This window comes from Lycorma delicatula, chromosome 1, assembly GCF_047948215.1.
Source record: "Lycorma delicatula isolate Av1 chromosome 1, ASM4794821v1, whole genome shotgun sequence".
In the NCBI taxonomy this organism is placed as follows: domain Eukaryota; kingdom Metazoa; phylum Arthropoda; class Insecta; order Hemiptera; family Fulgoridae; genus Lycorma; species Lycorma delicatula.
Genome location: NC_134455.1, coordinates 23984801 through 24000715, shown reverse-complemented (window position 1 = coordinate 24000715; position 15915 = coordinate 23984801). Strand labels below are relative to the sequence as shown.

At 29.2% G+C, this 15915-nt stretch overlaps 1 protein-coding gene across 2 annotated transcripts in view; it reads left to right on the top strand.

Annotated features, from left to right (window-relative positions):
- Positions 1-15915, top strand: part of LOC142318056 (uncharacterized) — a 111599-nt gene that overhangs the window by 55350 nt on the left and 40334 nt on the right. For both annotated transcript variants that reach the window (XM_075354581.1, XM_075354580.1), the window contains exon 2: positions 15131-15183. In XM_075354581.1, the coding sequence (XP_075210696.1) occupies positions 15133-15183 (51 nt within the window). In that variant the 5' untranslated portion in view covers positions 15131-15132. The remainder of the gene's footprint in view (positions 1-15130; positions 15184-15915) is intronic.

The window sequence follows — 15915 nt, the reverse complement described above, 5'->3', positions numbered from 1 at the left end:
TATGTAAATATATTTGAGGTAACAATTAATTTAAAAAAATAATAACTTACTACAAAACTTGCACCGGAAATCTATCTGCAGATAAATTTAAATATTAAAAAGTAAAAAAAAAATTAATTCTAATAATTAAAGAAACAGAATAAGTATTGGTACAGATGGTTCTATTGATTTATGTGAAGCATCGCTTTGAAGAATTTTAGGAGGGTATGTCTCCTATATAACGACTGAATTCGTTTATTATTCCTGTTAATTATTTCTTTTACAATTCATGAATGGAAAATCTTAACGAATTCAAATTCTGGCGAGGATGGGCATTTTCTATACACTACTGATTCCATCTCTTTTATTGTAATTTTTATTTAAGAAAATAAATAAATAAAATTACTTGACATTAGTTAACATAACCAAACGGTTTGGACAATCTGTTATGAGATCCATTTAATTCCTAAAACGGGTTCTCTATTTTATATATCCGTAGAGATAAATAGACATTCTATGCCAGGTTATTTAGGAAAGTATGGTAATTTCACGTTGGCTTCTTCATTAAACCGTATAACTGTTTGGCAAAATGACAAAGAATGAATTTGATTTTACTTCTTTTATTTGAAAAAAAAAAAGAATTTTTATGCACGTTTGTTATGTCATAATTTAAATTTGTAGTTTATGTAAGGAGAAACAAGACCTGGAAAATTTTGTGTTACATTTTTACAGATGATATTAAACACTTAGAATTTTAAAAATTAAAAGCGAGATGAGCAGAATTAAAATTTTAACTTGGCAGGGTATAGAAAACTTTACTTGAATAGAATTCTATATGATAATAATTAAAAATGCACTAAAAAATAACAAAAATATAAAATTTTTAGCTATGTAGGTACTTTTTATAAATTTACCTTGTAAATATATTATTCTGCGTATTTACTGAATTTTTTTCTATTTTGTTATGATAAATTTGCATTTTTCCTTCAGTATTCTTTCTTTCAACAATGTATTATGTAATTTACATTATTAAAATACAATTAAAACACAAACTCAAAATGTTACACGTTTTTAAAAATTCAAGATTAGTTTGGAAAATACAATTTGTAAAATACATCGTACTATACTTTACTTGAAACGAAAGTTAGAAAAAGTTTCGATTCAGGAAAATGTGGTTTTTGCATTGAATGTTGTACTTCAAAATTTCAAATTAGTGACCTTTTTTTTCCTGTTTAGCCTCCGGTAACTACCGTTTAGATAATACTTCAGAGGATGAATGAGGATGATATGTATGAGTGTGAATGAAGTGTAGTCTTGTACATTCTCAGTTCGACCATTCCTGAGTTGTGTGGTTAATTGAAACCCAACCACCAAAGAACACCGGTATCCACGATCTAGTATTCAAGTCCATGTAAAAATAGCTGGCTTTACTAGGACTTGAACGCTGGAACTCTCGACTTCCAAATCAGCTGATTTGGGAAGACGCGTTCACCACTAGACCAACCCGGTGGGTTTCAAATTAGTGACCTGGAATAAATATTCTCTACTCAACATTAATTCAGAAAAAAGTTAGGTTTGGTTTCAGTTAATGTAACCAAACCTAACCTAAACATAAGTATACCGAACCTAAATATTAAATACTCCTAAACATGTTTTTAAAAATAAATCTCCCTTTGGTAATTTGTGTCGTTGCTTTTACATTAAAAAACGACAGAGACGCATATAAGATATTTGAGATGTTCATAATCCGTTGGAAACATTGCTGAGGAAAAAGTTGATGCGTGTAACCCGTGCATTTCTGAAAATATTTGTGGACAGCAGCGTACATTTATCTCACGCTTACCCCACCACGAATTGGTACATATGCATCGGCCCACTATTCGAACATGTAGTTCACTCACGAAGTAAAGGAGATTCCGTCTCCTTTCTACATAGCACGGTAAAATTGTGGGAGGAATTGAGGTTTCTTCTTACTTTCACGTTCAGTAACAATGTAACGTTGAGTATTCCGATTCTTTTATAGGTGCATTAAATTGCAAAAGTCAAAGCTTTCTGTTTTTTTGGTATGAAAAGGACGAGATGAGGTTTATAAAAGTTTGAATACTGGCCAGTACGAATATTGCTCGGTACTTAAAAAAACCAATCAATAACGGTATATATACTAATAAGGGTATTTTATCCGGTTACTTAGCTGAAATACTTAGTATAGTTAGTAGCAGTTATAGCAGCTGTAAATGCTTTTCATTAAAACAACTCACACTAGTCGTATAATCCAGTATTCATAAATAGTTTTGCTGTCTTCAAAGAAATTTTCATAGAAATTTCACAATGGTTTCACACATATTCGATGTTATAAAACGGGATCTGTTTAAAAAAAATCTGTTCTTTTTGAGCAATTAAAAAAAAAGATATATATATATAAGGGTGTGTGTGTGTGTGTGTGTGTGCGCGCGCGCGCATGCATCATGTATGTAATTATACAAAATGTTTTATTTTTTATTTTTTACCTTTCTTTTACACTCTATCTGACAATTATTCATATTTTTTTATGTGATGGAAAGAAAAATTCTTCTTTTTAATGTACCATTTTTTTTTTCATATCTGAAGTTAAACTTTACAATTTTTTAAAAAGCATTGCGATATTAAAATGCATTATTACCCATAAAAATCAAATTTTCAACTTTCCGTTTCCTCTAATCCTAATGGAAACGTATTTTCTTCATTGAATTTTATTAAAAGCTATTGCATTTATAAAATCGGTAGAAAAGTTGTTTTGGATAAAAGTTTTTCCTCTATCGATTACTATCTTAATTTCTACATAATTATATTACTTTCAGAGATATTTAAGAAAAATCAAAAATCAACTTGTTCATTTTTTCTTTAACGCAACACTAGAAACGAAAAAAATTGTTATTTCATCTTTTAGACGATTATTTAATCATCAAATAATAATTTTATTAATGAAGCTATATTATATTAATAAATGCTACTACCTACCTATACACAAAAGTTAAACCTGTTTGAAATTTTTTTGCAGTTTAAATTTTTCGGGACTAGAAAATAAGTAATGACTAGATGGTAAAAATAAAGAATATATTTTAAATACCTAAAAACAAGTAACTACTAACAAAATAAATTTTATATTCTATATAATAATGTTTTGAAAAATGCGAGTTGCTAATTTAATACGGGGCGATTAAATTTCTTGTAACAACTACATTCAAGAGGTTGCTACAAATTTCATTAGTGATTTTTTGATGAAAATAATATTTAATAGTTTCAAAAATATAATGCGTTGTTTGCCATTTGTTAAAATAACGTCACGTACACAGTACTATTACTTTTTTTAAATTTCTTACTCGTCCTTTAAAAGAAATACGTACAGTACATAAAATAAAAGAAATAATGTTGTTATGTGGTTACGTTTTTATTAAATTATTATAATCTCTACTACGTAATTATTTTCACGTATATGGAAGTTTATGCGGCTAATACGTGGGTTACAGTAAAACTCAAAAATTTTCTGAGTTAACACTATTTTATAAGAGAAAGTCTTCATTATTATTGTTGTTCTCACAGGCCACGTGACTTGAACTCCAAGCTCAGTAAACTCTTATATGACGTCATGTCATCAACAGAGATCCTGAAATATGGTAATTGCCTGAGAGTACTGTCTTCTTTCTCTTTATTTCCTTGTATTATAAAATTATATAATAATTTTTATATTAATAAGCGTGGACTATAAAGAATTATTCATTACTAATGTCATGACCAGTTTCGTTATCTTCATCTCTTAAAATTACCGTACCGGTTTGTTTATTTTTTATATTTTAAATGTTTGTCTAAAAATACGGTTAAGTTTTTTTCCTTGATGCTGTTATAATATGTTTTCTGTTTAAAATTCTTATTTTTTGATTTTATTTCTTTAAATTAATTACCTTTTTTGTGTTATAATGTTTTGTTAGCCCAGTGTATAAAAAAGCAAGCTTTCTTTTAATTGTTTATTCTCTTACTAATATAAGATATATAGACAAATAAGTATAAAATAATATTTGAGGTACTTCTCTTCAAAAGGAGCTGGTCAGAACGCCTGATTACACTTAGACAAGGCATTCTTTTGTTCCCCTGAAGTACAGATTCTTTCTTAAATACTTCCCTTATTCCAAAGAGCCCTCGGCATGGGTAATAAACAAAAGAGGAAATTGTGGGTGAAGTCTTGAAACAGCTTCCATATTTACAATTTTCCATAAACTTAGACTTCGTAGAGAATCGAATATAACAGTAATTGTAATTCCAGTATTTTCCTCAATATTTACAGATCGTAACATTAATGACAGTAATGTCGTATTTAGCGTAGGGTGATAATATATCAACCTATCTGAACAGTATGCCTTGTCTGCATCATAATTCCAGCTTTTCTTTGCATTAAATTGTCACAATTTCTGTCAATCATTTTGTACATTTTGTTTACAACATATGTAAAGACATATGTCTTGGCTATTAATATTTGCTAACGGCTATTCATATTTGTTAGTATATACCTATTGAATGTTAAATTTACCTTCCTTTTTTCAAACTAACTTAATCGTGTTACTTTGTAAATAAGAATACTGTCCAGAGCAGAATTAACCGTTTAATTATGCCTGGAAAGTCCTGTCGTGCTGTATTTTTACATTGATAAGGGTGATATTATGATGAACGTGAAAAATTAATCAAATATCTTGACAAGCAGGTGGTTTGAGATTTGTTACGCTGTTCAAATTTTAATTCATTCCTTCAAGTCGTTTAAAAATTTTGTTGCGTATGATAAACACTCGTTAAAATAACAAAAGAAACAGTGTACACGGCAATCTTACTTTAGTAATAAATTCTGCTGCCACTATTATTCAATTTTATTGTTCATCGCTATGGTAAAAAGTATTATTAACGTGTGCACGAGCAATTATTGCCTTAAAGGATGGTTTTATTAATAACACATCAATTAAATTACAGTAATTCGCAGATAGCATGAGAAATGGGAACAGTGTACGATTGGTAGATGAACTCATATAGTGATCCTGGACCACCAGAGATGGTTGACCGCAAGCACGCGGGAAACTAAGGTAGGAGTTAATACAGTTCCTGTTCGGTCACGGTCGCTTCAAAGCAAATCTGTAAGCGTGAGCCTCAAGACCCTCCGCTGAATGTGGTTACTGCGGAAGGAAGGATAGCGTAGAACATACCGTGTTTGAATGTGACAGGTTTTTGTAACACAGGGAAGCATACCTGAGAGAATTTGACAGGTTTATTCCAGATAACATCATGAAGACAATGCTGCTGAACGAACGGGCGTAGTACACTGTGTCTAGGACGTTGGTACCAATTATCCGAATGACGGATGACGGAAGAAGTGCAGGGATGAATACTCCCTGATTAATTCTTGGTGGTATGTTCGTAATTAATGCAGGTCCGGCATCAAGGAGAAGTGACATATTAAAAAAATACTTGCAGTACTTGTACTATTCTATGAGTTTAGAAAACGATGAACTGTGGAGGCTAGCTTCTTTCCCCTGTTAGAAGTAAATGATCGTTCGATTTCATTTATCGGAAAAAGTTTATACCTGAAAATTAATTACCTTCTATTGTGAAATAAACAGAAAAATTACCAGTTTTACCCGTATTAATTTACTTTTCTACTTGTATTTTGTTTAAGATAAGATCCCAAGAATTAAACAAACATTTTAATCATCATTATCTACAAAAAAAAAATAATACTTTTTCAGCATGTATTCTGATTACAACCTTGTAACCATTTATATTAAATTAAGTTAAATTGTTGGCTTGTTTCTATATTGCTAAAGCAATTTTTGTAGTTCAGTCCTACTGTTACAGCATCATAATATTTTATAAATATTTAAATTATCAAACAGAAGGTTTAATTATTTATTTTTGTTAAATATCTCAAACTGATATTTAGATTGTATTAATTTACTTTAATATTTTGAGTTCTGCAGTCGAAAAGTGATCTACGGGAAGAGATAACACTAAAGTTAAAGTATAGAATTCCGTGTACTGTAATTAGGTATCACGTCTTTTTTTTTAAATTTATGTTAAAGTTGAATGGTTGTGTAAGTGTTTTAGCACTTTTTTTTAGGAAAAAAGTTACTTCTTTCATTATTGTTTTCTTTTATATAACACAAGCATATTTCTCATTTGATTACTGACTGAAAAGGAATTGAGATATTGTTGTGAATTTTTTAATATTATTTACTATAATTTACGTACATAAAATGTAACCATATCTTCCAATTGAAGGAAACGACTAGTGAAAGTATTACTTAGAATAACCTTTGACATAACCTTGTATTTCCTGTCTGTCGTCCTCTTCAATTAGAAAAAAAAAGACAAAAGTTTATATCTGATAGCTTTTAACCTGTACATCCTTTAATGATGTGGAACTTCCTTTCAATATAAAAAAAAAAAAAAAAAATATTTAAAAATTTCTCTAAATTATCACTTTTGCTATTTTGAAAGTAAAATATATTTAATTTGCATATTAATCTTAAATGTTTTGTTTTCATAGTGGAAATCTTGCTCTTACATAAGCTACTTACAGTTAACTATATTACAATAACGCTGGATAGTAAGCCGTGCTATTACCGAGCTACTCCGAACAAGCTCAGTCAAAAATATTCGTTCAGTGTTATGAACGTCGTTAAGACTTCAGAAATTATGCTTCGCGCAGAAAAATTTTACATCTCAATTTAGTGTTTTACGATATCATTAAGGTTGTAATTTTATCGTACAATTCAGTATCAGAAAGCGATCATTAATTTACGTAAAATTTTATAATAGTCCTGTAAATAAAATTAATTAGATTAGCAAGAGTTAAAACTGAGGCTTTTCATTTTTAAAAATACTATTCGGATTGCATTACAGATTGCTGTGACGATAGAATTCATATCGTTATATAATAATGATTACAGTTTTTTATTACCGTTTTTTTTTTTTTTAATTTTTAGATTGTGATTAATGCACAAATACTAAGAAATACAGATCGTTTTGCCATAAATACGAACTGAAATCCTTTTAATCAATCAGAAAAATTAAATTCTAGTTTCTTTTGTTCATTGTTTTTTCCCCAGTTGCAATATACCTTTATTAAGCATTTTAATATGATAGTAATATTTTTATGTTATGAAATTATTACCTGCTTTCATCGCCAATCGCATTATTTGTATTTTAAATATTAAAGTTGTTAATTTAACTACTAAAAAAATTAAGTTTCACTATTTCCAGGAATCTTGTAGCTACAAGTTACAAACTGTAGTGACTGACTATAAGCAGTAGACTGTACAAGCAATAGATTGTGGTCAATAACATTTATACATCACTAAATGCTATTTTCTTAGTACTAGTATAAAAAGTACATCTCTACTAAATTTATAAAGAATTTCACAAGGTCAGTCAAAAATATTCGATTCAATACCCCATTTGTGAGACTGAGTTAACGATTCACTACCCTTCTATGTTGTAATCGTTCAATGATATCATTTATAAACCGCTTGATATACTGATTCAGAATACATCACAATGGAAAAAAACGTAACATTTCTTCTCAAATCATGCATTTTAAGGCTTTAGAATCATTAAGGTTTATTTCTTTATCTATTGTTACAAACGTATAAAGTTATGCACTCAAATACAGTTTGATAATTGTTTGACTCATCTGTGGTTTATCTGATACATAGATATCAGCTAAGAGCTATGCTGATCTATATGAACTGATCCATCATTTTCTAAAAATTTTTTTTGATGATTTATTACCTAAGGTAAGGTTTTGAATCGTTCCATGAATTATATTCAAATTCTGATATCTTATAACGCTAACAAATTTATTTATTTAGATTTTTTGTTTTGTTTTTGAGCATATTCTAACTGATTTAACTACGCTGCACTGTGACACAAAAAATAACTGTCTCTTTTCCTTTGGCAATGATAATAAACTTCCACTGATAATAAAGATGGACCACTGAATGTGAAAATAGGAGGAGAAAAGATTATGGAGGTAGAAGAATTTTGTTATTTGGGAAGTAGAATTACTAAAGATGGACGAAGCAGGAGCGATATAAAATGCCGAATAGCACAAGCTAAACGAGCCTTCAGTAAGAAATATAAGTTGTTTACATCAAAAATTAATTTAAATGTCAGGAAAAGATTTTTGAAAGTGTATGTTTGGAGTGTCGCTTTATATGGAAGTGAAACTTGGACAATCGGAGTATCTGAGAAGAAAAGGTTAGAAGCTTTTGAAATGTGGTGCTATAGGAGAATGTTAAAAATCAGGTGGGTGGATAAAGTGACAAATGAGGAGGTATTGCGGCAAATAGATGAAGAAAGAAGCATTTGGAAAAATATAGTTAAAAGAAGAGACAGACTTATAGGCCACATACTAAGGCATCCTGGAATAGTCGCTTTAATTTTGGAAGGACAGGTAGAAGGGAAAAATTGTGTAGGCAGGCCACGTTTGGAATATGTAAAACAAATTGTTAGGGATGTAGGATGTAGAGGGTATACTGAAATGAAACGACTAGCACTAGATAGGGAATCTTGGAGAGCTGCATCAAACCAGTCAAGTGACTGAAGACAAAAAAAAAAAAAAAATAAACTTCCGCAAATTATGTGACTGACAGGAAAAGACTTTTTTATGTTGATACATTATTGATTTTTTTTTTAAACAGTTAGTATTCTGACTATGGGATTTCTTTACACTTTTGTACAAGTTCTCTTCGTTTTAGTTTATCTTTATTTTTTTTATATTGTAATTTTAAATGTCGTATTTAAATTCCGTTTATACTGAAAAATTAAAATAATGTTAATTTTGAGGTTATTAATAATAATAAAGTAATAAATACGTAATTACAAATAAAATATAGCATTATGTATATGGTGTGTATTCTCTTTGTAACACCGGAGAAATGTGCCGAAACAGCCGTATTGGTTTTTTTAGATCATTTTGTGAAAATGAAGTAACATATTTTTTTTTCAATATCTTGTCAGCGAATTTCAGTTATGTTTAAAAATGACTTAGTGGAAGTTAAAAAATTGGGTACATTTCTTATCTTATTATGAATTCAGAGGAATTATTTGAATCATATTTACATTATTTTATCTGTAATTTAATCTAACTTATTAGACAGATTCGTGTTAAAATTAACTGATTATATCTCTGCGGTGAGAGTAACAATATTTCATCTGACATAGATTACAATTGTTCTGCTGTCTCTTTTAGGTGATATTGATAGTGCTAAAAAACGACTGTCCATCGACTGGTATATATTTTCCCGTATCTAGATTAAATGAGATACCTGATATAAACTGAAAGTGAGATCTCTTTTTTCCATGTAATAATTGTGATTTGTTTAACATCGAAATTACATGCTTCCTTGACATCACAGTGATAATAATAATTACATCACGACATCTTTACAGGCTCTTGTTTATAGAAGAAAATAAAAATTTGTTTATACGGTATAGATGAATTTTTTATTTTTTACACTCTTAATAAATCATAATTTTACTTTAAAGGTAACTGATGGTCTTACAACAGAGTAAAAAAAAATTATTACTTTCCCGGCGATTATAGCAAGAATATTAAAAATTAAAAAGGAATTAATATTAAAAGGAAAAGTATGTTGATGATGCAAAAAGTAAGTATCGGGTGTTCTTAAATCTTTACGTTTTAGACCCCTACTAGTTCATCTAGAGGTAGACTAAAAAATATATATATAATATGTAAAAATATATATATATATATGTAATATTTGCGAAAGTATGTGTGTAACGCAGCTTTTAGCCTTATATCCTTGCTTATAAGGCCAAGGATATCTCTTGGCATTATGTAGTCGAACCGATTTTCTTCAAATTTGGCTCAAATATTTCTATATGTAGGGAGTGGGAAGACATCGCGAAAAAACAAATTTCGATTTTTCTCAGAGGTATTTTAGAAAAAATTTCATTAAAGCAAATCTTTTACCTACAATCCAAACACTTTTTTTTTTAATTAAAAAAAAAAATCAATTATCTCTTAAAATTGATCTTTTATGTTCATTTGCTATTTCTTTCTTCGTTTTAAATATTTTTCAAAAATTGTTTAAAAGTTTATACTTTATATATAGAGTCATCAAAAAGTCTACAATTTTTAAAAAAAGTTATAGATCCTGGATTAAAAATGCAGACAAGATTTTGCAATGACTTGACCGGCATAGCCGGATAAATTGTGTAATATTTTACCAGCTATTTTTTTGAAATTTCCTTTGTAAATTTACACCAAAACAGTTTTATAATGTAACTATATGCAGCCTATGACTTTTATATGAATACCTTATATATTTTAATGTGTAAAACACATTTTGATTAAAAAAAAATGTTTATCAATAGAAATGAAAATGTTTAACTTAAGTTATTCACGGTTTTTAATGTTGTAAACTCTATTTTACTAGAATTTACTTAACAGCGTTTATTACTTAATAATTTATATTTTGACTAACTGTTATCAGAGGGGTGCAAGAATTATTTTGAATATTCCTAATTTTATTTTCAAAATATTAAGAAATGGACAAATTTAATCTAGTAAACCCATTACTCACTTCCTCTGTCTGTATCCGATATTTTTTTAAGTAAATAATACTGTTTATTCACTCAATGGAACGAGTATATAGAGAATTATGGAAAGAGTTAAATTTTGCTGACTGACCTTTAAATTTTTTTTTCTAGATTTAAATTGTAGGGATTGGTGGAAGATCCGAAGTATTTATTTTTTTATTTTATTATAATATTGCCTCGATAACATACTAAATATATAATTTTTAATATGAACAGTAGTACAAAAAGTATAGTTTGAATCTTTTTCGCTGTAATATCTACTTCAATGAACAAATCAAGAGTATATTCGACTACTGTTATGAAAATTACATTATTCATAATGGCAGAGTTTGGCATTATTACGAAAGCTATTAAAATTATTCAAACCATAAAAAATGTATTACTTCAATTTGAGTTCATAAATTTCTTCACCCTCGATTAAAATTTTGTTTTTATAACATTAGTAAGTTTAAATTATGGATGGAATGGTCATCAAAATAGCCCATTAAATTAATTAATGCACAAATAATATATTATATTGTTGTTATTAAATTACTCATTTTGCAGAAATAGATATTTATTACTGTTGATAAACCATAATTGCCCATGGGCTTCCTTACGAAGAATTCTTTTATCACGTTTCATATTCTTATCTATTTTGATTAAAGTAGTAGATAAAAAAAAAAATTAATTAAATTATTTGCAAGATGTAATAAGATTTTTTAAAATTTAACCTTTATTTATTTATTTTTTATTTTTACCAATTTACGGGTTATTTTATCACTTCTGTTATGACTGATGATGATTGTTTAACAATTGAAATCCATTTTAGTCCTGTTATTTACTTTGTTTAAACGGTTCTTTTGCCTACTCTTAATTATTTTACTTCAACAACCATTTAGAGTAAATTTCAATGTTTAAATAATTTTAGTTTGTACCATGAGAACTTCCTTGTTAGATATTTACTTATAAATCTATATTTAGATAACACAAATTACAGACAATATTTTTTAATTTTGCTCAATCCACCTTCAGTTAGGTTTGTAAAAATTATTATATTTATTTGTTTGATTAGATTTATTTATCAATTATATCATTCAATTTTAATTAAATATATTTCGACATTTTTTGTTTAATTACCATAGAATAATATTATAAGTTCTAGCAATTTTTTCATTTAATTTACGAATTATTTAAACAATTTCTGTCTGTTAATTTTTCCAGTAGTATAGTAATGAATTACGGTTTTACATGATAACAAAACCTTCATTATTTCTTTCTGTACTAAAGTCCTTTTCTTAATAACGAAGTTTGTGGCATTAGTTTTGCTGCTTAATACATATGCTTGCTTCGTTTATCTTTGTAGAGCTAAATGCATCTTTTGTTTAGGAAGACACTTCCTCAACCCCCTTCATCATTTCTCTCTCTCTTTCTATATATATATATATATATATATATATATATACGAGGTGCGACAATGAAATAATGAGACTGATGTGAAAAAAAATGTTGCTTACCGTTTTAGTCATGTTTAGTGTTGTCTCCTTCAAAGTAGTTCCCCTCTGATTGCACATACTTATTCCAGCGCTTCTGCCATTGATGGTAAGATTTCTGGAACTCATCTTCTGTAATATCCTCCAAGACCCTCGTCACAGCTTTTTGGACATCTTGTGTTGTTTGAAAATGGTGTCCCTTGACCGCCATTTTGACTCTTGGAAATAGAAAAAAGTCGCACGGAGCCGATATCTGCTGGCTGTGATAGTACTGTTTTGAGGTTAAAAATTGCTGTACTGACAGAGCAGTATGGGATGGCGCATTACGAGTATCGTGATGCAGAATCCAATTATCAGCAATGTTGGCACGGACACGAAGAACTCGTTTACGAAGTCTTTCTAAAGTTTCTTTGTAGAAATATTGTTTAATTGTTTGTCCAGGAGGCACCCACTCTTTATGAACAATTCCCTTGTAATCGAAGAAGCACCGAAGCATGCATTTCACTTTTGACTTTGACATGCGAGCTTTTTTTTGGTCTGGGTGATCCCTTTGAGCACCATTGCGAACTTTGGCGTTTTGTCTCTGGATCGTATTGAAAAAACCAACCTTCATCACCAGTGATAACACGGCTCAAAAAATCAGGATTGATTTCCGTTTAACAGATCAGCTGCCACATTTTTCCTTGTTTCTTGCTGTTGTTGTGTGAGATTTTTGGGACCATTTTTGAACAAATCTTTCTCATACCAAGATCTCCAATTAATATTAGACGAACCGTTTCTCGATCGATGTTGAGTTCTTCTGCAATCATTTTTACGGATAATCTTCGATCAGATCGTACGATTTCACGCACCCTGGTCAAGTTGACATCTGTCCGTGAGGTTGATGGTCGTCCACTGCGGTCTTCATCTTCAACATTCGTTCTGCCTTCACTAAAAATTTTATGCCACCGAAAAACTTGAGCTCTTGATATAACCTCCCCTCCAAAAGCCTTCTGAAGCTTACCATAAGTTGTCGTCGCGTTTTCACCCAATTTAACGCAAAAAGAAATGGCATACCGTTGCGCAATATTTTGCGGTTTCATTTCTGTGATGCGAGACACAAACACGTGTTCACTTATTACAGCACAACTCACGCCTGAGCAGTTGCATCAATGTGCCGCTTGGACTAGAAGTAGCTTATAGACCAAGGTCAAAGTTGGTGTGCCTACGCAAGCTGCAGGGTTGCCACATCTTGCAAAGAAAAATCAGTCTCATTACTTTATTGTCGCACCTCGTATATATATCGGATTTTAGAATTACTAATATCAGGTAAGTATGTGTTCATAAAATAAAATTATGTCTTTACATTGTCTTATTCATAGAATTAATTTTTGGCGAAATTTCTTTTTTTGTCTCTTGCATTTCTAATTTAACTATTTTTTTTAGTATTTTTTTTATTTAATTTATTTTTTTTTTAGTAATTCTTTCATAATTTAACCTACATCAAATTATAAGATTATAAAAAATCATGCAATTACTTTTACCTTTAAAATAAACAAAATTAATGATTATTAATTAATTAAAACTAAAATGCAGTCGAATCTACTTTCTTTCTTTGGAATTACTGTATTAAGTAACCAGTGACAACTGAATTATTTTAAAATAAAAACTTTATTAAGAGAGAATTAAATTACGTAACTATAATATTATGATGGATTAGAATGAACCAGTGACATTAAATTATATTAGCGTGCGTACATAATGAAGCCGTCTTTTTTTAAGCTAATAAACAGAGGAAAACAATTTACCGAGTGTGACGATCTTATTTGGTTTAAACGTGCGTGCAAATGAACCTTACTCGTCGTGCTGATTGCTATGAATGGTGAAGGTGAAAGCAGTGTATTTATTGTTGTAGTTTTAGACTTAAATGCATTACAGTACAAAGGTCACGAATCTTTGATTATCATCCATCGACAAAGCTTGTCACATCGGATGAGTCTGAAAAATGGCCCTATAATTAACTTGCTTTTATGAAATATTACAGTAATTCCAGTTATCGATTTATTTTGGTTTCTTCCTTTATAATTCATGATTCATGATTTAAAACCAATATGTTAAAATAAAGTCGCTTGTATGTATTTATAAAAAGTAACAGTTTTATGCAATTTTTTTGACTAGCGTCTATCTTTTTTTTTGTACTGTATTATGAAAGGAAAGGAAGTGATCACTATCCAGAAATTCCCAGTTTAAATACATCTCCAGCGCTATATAGGCTTTCTGTGACAACCCGTAACAGTTCTTCACAGGTTGAACCCTATTAAATACTTTGTATATCTTAGATAGTTCAAACAAATTTACAAAATTTTTGTTTTAAAAAAGAAACATCTGCTTCCCTTTGAAAGAAATAATTTAGAGGAATTTTAAATGAGCCAAATAATAATTTTCAGGATTTTTTTGAGTTATATTATGTGGGATTAGGAAGAATCTTATTTGTTGAAAATTATGTTGAAATAAATTTTTTCTGAGATGACTTATACGATTTTAATTCAAATTATATTGCTCAATAAAATTTAACTTTAAATTTGAAAAATATTAATCGAGGAAAAACTGGTAATGCTAATGGCAGGCCACTGATGATATTGTGTCTTGTATAGAGCAACTCTCTACAAATTATGTTGTATTTATACTACTTTCATGTATGAAGTAATAACTAATGCCTGTTATGTATGTTACACAATGAATTTTCCTTGGCATACTAAGCAACAATATGCGCTTATAAAAAAAACCTGAGAGAAAGAAAGAGCTTGTTTATATTTTTATCACCCACTGGGCAATTATCTGCTTAGAATTCCAATTGTACTGCCTATAAATATCTCATTCCTCAAATTTAACAGTAATCCAGTCATCTCACTATAAAACACACATACATACACACTTAGAGAGAGATTTACAAGTTTTATAAATATACATCATTATTATTATTAGTATTACTATTTAAATATTTTAATTTGAATGTTAATTTTATGTAAATGATATTAATAACTTTTTTTTATTTGCAGAGATGACCTTTTGCTCAAAAATGATACAACTGGTGGCTGATTTAGTTCTCATAGTAAGTTTATTTTTGTGTAACATTATATTAATTAATTAATATCAAGAGGCATTAACTGGTGTAGTCATATTCACTAATAAATGCCTAGTATGCAGTGCAACTTACCTAACATTGTTTAGCTTCAATGATCTTAGAGAACTTTTAAATAAATTTGGTTTTGGCTGTTGAAATTTTATCATATTTTACATTGCTACTTTGAGGATGCTATGCTCCCTTAGATGTTTCAGTTGTTATAGAAACATCATCAGTTGTGTGGGAATTAACTCCAGTAAAGCCCATCAGGGCTAAGAATAAAGGGGTTGGTACAGCGACCGGGATTATCAAAAGGCAGGTCTCTTCCCTTATGAGGGGTTAGGATGTGTTGCAATTAAGTATGCTGTTTTACGAAACAGATTTACGTAATATGTATTTATTTTTATTTATTTATTTTTTTTTGTGAAATACTTGTTATACTGTATATTATGTAGGCTTATGCTGGATTTAATATCAGATAGATTTGCCAGATTAGAAATTTTTAATTTAAAATACCGATGGAAGTTGTATAAACTTTACAGTTGAGATCAGATTAACTTTTTACTTGTTCAAAATACTAGTTAACCTATTTATGTTAGAACATAAAGCAACCTTACATACAGGTTAAAGCAACCTTTAAAGATACCTGATGATTATACATTTAATAATATATTAATTAATATATTATATTAACTGAATAATTAATATAATGGAAATAAA